Source organism: Asparagus officinalis, chromosome 7, assembly GCF_001876935.1.
Source record: "Asparagus officinalis chromosome 7, Aspof.V1, whole genome shotgun sequence".
In the NCBI taxonomy this organism is placed as follows: Eukaryota; Viridiplantae; Streptophyta; class Magnoliopsida; order Asparagales; family Asparagaceae; genus Asparagus; species Asparagus officinalis.
In genome coordinates this window covers 150,898,056-150,901,728 of record NC_033800.1, presented here as the reverse complement: position 1 = coordinate 150,901,728, position 3,673 = coordinate 150,898,056, and the positions used below count along the sequence as shown (strand labels likewise).

The window sequence follows — 3,673 nt, the reverse complement described above, 5'->3', positions numbered from 1 at the left end:
TGAGGGAAGAAAGGTTGCTGTCCGTGGAGATGATGTTGTCGGAAGTTGCCGAAATCGAAGTCGTCGAGAAGCTGTTGATGAAGATTGTCGCAAAACACTCTCAAGCAACGCGGTCTCTCTTGGAGAAAGAATGATACCATGTTGTTATGGTGTTTTAATCGCCAAATGAGGGAAGAAAGGTTGCTGTCCGTGGAGATGATGTTGTCGGAAGTTGCCGAAATCGAAGTCGTCGAGAAGCTGTTGATGAAGATTGTCGCAAAACACTCTCAAGCAACGCGGTCTCTCTTGGAGAAAGAATGATACCATGTTGTTATGGTGTTTTAATCGCCAAAGTACATTCATTTGCCAGCAACGGACATGTGTCCCCCCTACATGCACCCGCTCAAATAGAATTGACGGTCAGGACCACCAAGAATCCCAATTTAGCCGACTCACTGAGTCGATATCTTCTTAGATCGATTCGAAGGGTGGTACTTGTCGATCATCTTATCGAAGAAGACTCGCTACGAGCCCACTCGATTAGTTATTCAACACTTTGCAAGGTCGACTCGAAAGGCGTTCCTTCTCGACACCCCTTGCTATAAGCCAAAAGACAACTTCAATCTTGAGCTTATCCCACTGACAGCGTGTCGGCGTCATATTAAATGCTTGGCAAACGTCATCATTACTCTAGTCCAGATAGTCTTCATGACATATCGGACCACGTCGGCACCACCATACCTACAATCACTTCGTATTAAATACCGAGGTGACATTTTTTCCACTAGTCGACCGACACCTCTAAAGTTGGTGCTGACGTAGCCACCATTCTATACTCTTTTGTCGCCATCTTATGCTCAGCGGAGATTACCATTCTACCATTTTATCACCACTATAAATAGGGGTACTATTCCAAATACCAGGTCAGCAAGCAATATCTCAGAACTTTTCTCCATTGCACTATACTTTAGAACTCACTTAGTTCATCACTTTCCTACTCAAGTCCATCAACTGACGTGATCGTCAGAGGAACAATGGGGAAACTAGTCCTGTCCTCTTACGAGTTGCTATTTGTGCAGGCATAAGCTACTCAACTCAAAACTAGATATTTGGAGAAGTTAGCGGCCCTTAATCAACCTCACCGTCATTATATTATATGTTTGATTATTGACATCAACACAGGTTAAACAATAAAAATTTGCATATTCACATTAATAATTCAAAGGGTACAACTATTTCCCTTATACAGGGATATAATAGTAAAGTTGTTTGTGTGTAGGCAATATGGGACTAAACTCAGTTGATTAATCACAATTATTCTCCTAATCACATTCTCATTATCTCTCAATCACCTTATCTCTATTATATACTCCTACTATATCTTGTCTAATATCCTTAATTACTTCTAACATAGTGCATTCTAATCCAACTCACAAATTAAATTATACATCTAGGTAACTAAACATGCATAAATGTGTTTTGCATGTATAACTATTGGACAGTAAGTCCAGCACTTCAGATCAAATTATGTTAACTGAAGGTCAAAAAATGTTTCAGGTTTACCAAATTATCTGATGACTTTGTAATCCTAAGCTTTAGTTTAGGACATTACATTTGTACTCCGCACTAATAATTCTGACCATGCATTCAGCTCAAAAATATAAAGTACACATAATGGATTTTTAAGCAGCAGTACTGTAATCCCCATCAATTTCATTTCTGATTCGTATTCGACAGATGAAATCATTGGAAGCATGGCAAGTGATAGAGAAACAGCATGCATCTGCCCTTTCGACTACACAAAATTGCTTACAAGCAGCAGTTTGCAGGCTACCTCTTATTGATCGGGCAAAGGTACTTCCATACTTGACTACAGTGACGTATGCTTACCAATATTTTTGATTTTCTGTATTCTTTTTAAGTTACGTGTAATTTCATGTGCAGGCAGACCCTCAGCTTTTGGCCATTCGGCTTCGACAAGCAGCAAATCTAATTTCACTTATCGAGTCTGCATTAGGCATATACGCTTCAGTGGTATTGCTCTAGCATCATGTTTCGAATTTCCTCAAATTTTCTTTCGGCTTCTATGAACCTGTGTATGCCTTTTGCTTAATGCAGAGCTCAATGCACAATGCCCATTATTTTATAACTAAAAAAGAGTGAAAAGGAAAAGGAAACAAATAAGAAAGTTTTTAACATCTTCAATCCGTTATTATATAGCATATTTGTAGAACAGCTAGAGGTCAAGTAAATTCTCTATCTTTTATTAACAGGGGCAAAGTACAGTCCCATTACTTTATGAGCTCGCCCAAGTAGTTGCTGAGGAAAGAACATTATTGGAAGAGTGTGTTGAGATGCTGGGATTGATTTTTTCTCTACAGGTAAATAACTGATATTTTCTTTAGCTATCATTACAATTATTATAGGTTATACCCTGTCCTTACCGATATATCGTGATGTTTGATCTTACAACATTTAAATTTTGGCAGATTCAAGAGGAAAGCTTGGAGTGTCATCTATTTCAAATAAAATCATCACAGCTGCAGAGCAATACTTCACTGGAAGGAAAGTTCATTATTTCCAATTAGCCAGAAATGAAATAAAGGAAAAAAAAAGAAAAAAAAAGAAAACACAAGAACAAGAGAGAAACTTACAGGATGCCAGCGCTACCTGTGACTATAGATCCCGAGTGAACCTCACGTTTCCAGCGATGAGTTCAAAGCCCATTCAAGAAGCATAGCTTAAGATTTCAGTTGGGGTCCTTTTTTTTTGTTTCTTTCGAGGGGTTGATTTATTGTTGAAGCTTTTGTAATCANGTGGTAAGCAAGTAATATAAGCCTGAAAACAACATATAGCATAAAGTGCAGATCAAGTCACATATATACAGAAAGGACCAAAGAATGACAGAGAGAATTAATTGACATTAGATAGAAACAAACGAAAACGAGCTTTGAAATTGTTGGTTCTTGACAAAGGGCAGAATAATGTACTTCATCTGGTACATTTACTCTAAGTGTGCCCATGATAACTTGCTATTTTTATCCATTTTTATTCGTTATATCCAATGAAAAATAATTTTATGGAGTTTAAAATTCATGATTTTATGAACTATAACTCGCGTGTTTGGTCTAATTTTGTTGCTTTTGATCAAACATCAAATAATTTTTCAGAGTTTATGGGCTATAATTTATGGTTTTCTTTTCACTTTTGTTAGTTTCAGTTTTACGAAGTTTAAAATTCATACATGACTTTTGTCCATTTTTATTCGGTTTGATCTAATGGAAAATAATCTTACAGTGTCTAAAATTCATGATTTCATAAGCTGTAACCCACGATGATTCCCTATTTTTGCTTGTTTCTACCCAATGACAATTAATTTTTCAGAGTTCAAAATTTACAGTGTTATGAGTTATAACAAACAATTTTTGTCCATTGTATTTGTTTCGAGCTAATAGCAAATAATGTTTTGGAGGTCAAAGTTACCTATTTCAGAGCTATATGACACATGATTTTACACATTTTTTTGGTTTCAATTAAATAACAAATAACTTTTCAGAGTTAAAAATTAATGATTTAATGAACTGTAACACAATTTTTGTCTGATTTTTTTCTTATCAACCTAACATCAAATAACTTTTCAGAGTTCAAGGTTAACAATTTCATGATTATAACACATGATTTATGTCCAATTTCA

The 3,673-nt window shown here is 36.1% G+C and overlaps 1 protein-coding gene across 1 annotated transcript in view; it reads left to right on the top strand.

Annotated features, from left to right (window-relative positions):
• LOC109850010 (QWRF motif-containing protein 3) overlaps positions 1–2,788 on the top strand; it is a 31,575-nt gene extending 28,787 nt beyond the window's left edge. The window contains exons 3-6 of the mRNA XM_020419903.1: positions 1,717–1,833; positions 1,924–2,013; positions 2,253–2,360; positions 2,469–2,788. Of these exons, the coding sequence (XP_020275492.1) occupies positions 1,717–1,833; positions 1,924–2,013; positions 2,253–2,360; positions 2,469–2,567 (414 nt within the window). The 3' untranslated portion in view covers positions 2,568–2,788. The remainder of the gene's footprint in view (positions 1–1,716; positions 1,834–1,923; positions 2,014–2,252; positions 2,361–2,468) is intronic.